The 2,611-nt window shown below is 51.2% G+C and overlaps 1 protein-coding gene across 1 annotated transcript; it reads left to right on the top strand.

Annotated features, from left to right (window-relative positions):
* The first annotated feature begins 209 nt into the window (after positions 1 to 209).
* Positions 210 to 1,792, top strand: GSC (goosecoid homeobox). The gene is made up of 3 exons (XM_073350715.1): positions 210 to 531; positions 954 to 1,213; positions 1,640 to 1,792. Exons 1-3 carry the CDS (start codon positions 210 to 212, stop codon positions 1,790 to 1,792), a joined length of 735 nt encoding a protein of 244 aa, XP_073206816.1.
* Positions 1,793 to 2,611: the final 819 nt, after the last annotated feature.

Below are 2,611 nucleotides of genomic sequence, written 5' to 3'. Positions count from 1 at the left end.
CCTCTGGGTTGAGATCAGTAAACAGGCGAGAGTGGAGGGAGGAAAGTTACAGGACAGGCTCCTGCGAGCGCGCGCGCGCGCACACACACTCGCTCTCAGACACACGTTGCCTGCTGGAAAAGATCAATTTATTTCGCTCTGATCCCCTTGAAAGTCTCGGAAAAGTTTCGGTTTCGTCCCTCCCTGCCCGCCCCTGTAGCGTTCGGGTAATGCCTGCTGGTATGTTCAGCATCGACAACATCCTGGCCGCCAGACCCCGCTGCAAGGAGTCGGTCCTGCTGCACCAGAGCGCCGCGCCCGTGGTGTTCTCCAACTTGCATGGGGAATCCCTCTACGGCACCGATTACAGCGGATTTTACTCCCGGGCGGTGGCCCCCGCTTCCAATCTGCCCGCGGTCAGTGGATCTAGGATTGCCTACAACAACTACTACTACGGGCAGCTGCATGTGCAGGCGTCCCCCGTGGGTCCTTCGTGCTGTGGGGCCGTGCAGCCTCTGGGCGCGCAGCAGTGTTCGTGCGTCCCTGCAACAGGTAAGCGAGCCCAGGTGCCCCGTTCGTTCTCACCCAGCTGGGAGAGCCCGGGGCGCTTTACCGGGGGGGGGGGGGCTGTTTGAGATTGTTCGCGAGGAGGGTACCTGGCGATTTGTGTGCTTGATGAGCCAGCTGTAAACAGCGTTTGGATCCCTGCCTCTCCGAAGTGACTAGGAATCCCAGCGAAGTACTGTCACCCTGGCAATTCCTTGCCCTGTCTTATGTCTATAGGACGCGTCTCACTCAGCCCCATTCTAATTTCAGATTCTTTGGCACGGGGGTTCTTTGTTTCGGACTCAGAGGAGGATCTCGGGTTGTGTCGGTTGGTCGGTGTCCGAGAGAAGGGGGTACAGGTTTTTAACGGAGTGACCTGGTCTTGATCTCTCCGTCCAATGCAAATAGTGTGGTCGTCTTCTCTCTAGGCTACGAGGGTACTGGGTCAGTCCTGATGTCGCCTGTGCCCCACCAGATGTTGCCATATATGAACGTGGGCACCTTGTCCCGGACTGAGCTGCAGTTACTGAACCAGCTGCACTGCAGGAGGAAAAGACGACACCGAACTATCTTCACTGACGAGCAGCTGGAAGCTTTGGAAAACCTCTTCCAGGAAACTAAATACCCAGATGTGGGCACCAGGGAACAGCTGGCCAGGAGGGTGCATTTAAGAGAGGAAAAAGTGGAGGTATTTTCCCCTTTATATTTAAAAGTTAACTGAGTCTCAATTCCTAGTCTAGCTGCAGACATCGCCGCACGTTGTCCAAGGCAAACTGATGGAGGAGCATGCAACAGGTTTTCAAGAGGGGCGAAAAGTTTAGCTCTTCAACATACCCGTCTGCAATCGGCTAAATAAGCCGATCACTCAGATAATTACCAAATTTCGGTAAGCGATCACCCCTCTTTAAACGCGGTAAACCTTAGACTTGAAATATACCTAAACGATTGTAATTACTCTGCTTTTCCATCTAAACCAAACCAAAGCAAATCGAGTCAAAGATGTGTATTCTACGCCGAACTGGTATCACGCGTACGGTCTGAAAAGGGTGCCTGTCTGAACAAAATGTTGTTGTTGTTGTTGTTACTATAATGATTTGATTTATTGCAATGACAGGTTTGGTTCAAGAACCGCCGGGCAAAATGGAGAAGGCAAAAGAGATCCTCTTCGGAGGAGTCAGAAAACGCACAGAAATGGAATAAAGCTTCCAAAACGTCCCCAGAAAAGAGGCAAGAAGAAGGGAAAAGTGACTTGGACTCCGATAGTTGATACCTTGCAAATGGACCCTTGTCGTGGACTGTGGGACTTGCACAAAAGGATGCGACTTGCACACGCTCTGCCTTGTTGGAGGGAAAAGAGATCTGTATATAGTGTACGTTACCCCGAAGTGATTGCTCGCAAATAAAATCAAAGTGGCGGAGGTGTGGCACAGGTATACGCCGGGCCCCTTTATTTATCTCTGTGCTGCTTATAATTACTTTAAATCCGACGGTGGCGACATATTTCCCCTTCGTTTAGAAAAAGGGGTGTCTGCAGTTACTTATTTATCCGGGGCTGGCTAGTGTGGAAAGAGAGGAAGATTACGGTGTTGTAAATGGTGCCACTTTTGTAATTGATTAATCCCTAATTTCAGTGTGTGAAGCGATGTTAAATTTCTCAGCAGGCGCGAGACACGATTAAAAAAGAAAGCAAAACTTTTTATTTTTTTAAATACGGGCAACGGACGACCCCAGCTGTGAACGGCTGGCCATTTCTAAATGCACCGTAACTTCGAGTACGATTGGGTGGGTTCCCTTTACTCATGGTTACTGTCGTCCCAGAGCGGTACCCTTAATGGCCGAAGCTGATGGGTTTTTGCCAGGAGCGCCCAGCAAATCCTTCTGCAACTAAGCTTGTCTGCAAAGCTCCCCAAGCCCTCAGATTTCAACTGGGGTGATTAATGCTGAACGTCAGCCACAGGCGCTAGTATCGGGTTTTAAAGGGGTCCTGGGTTAAATACCCGCCCGCGGTCTCTACTGGGGGCTGCTCTGGAAGGGCAGGAAAGCCAGCCCAAGAATGCCCGGCCATTTTCAGAGCAGCTCGCTGGTG

Source organism: Lepidochelys kempii, chromosome 6 (genome assembly GCF_965140265.1).
Source record: "Lepidochelys kempii isolate rLepKem1 chromosome 6, rLepKem1.hap2, whole genome shotgun sequence".
Taxonomy (NCBI): Eukaryota; Metazoa; Chordata; order Testudines; family Cheloniidae; genus Lepidochelys; species Lepidochelys kempii.
The sequence above is the reverse complement of the archived record's forward strand: the minus strand, read 5'-3'. Positions and strand labels throughout refer to the sequence as shown.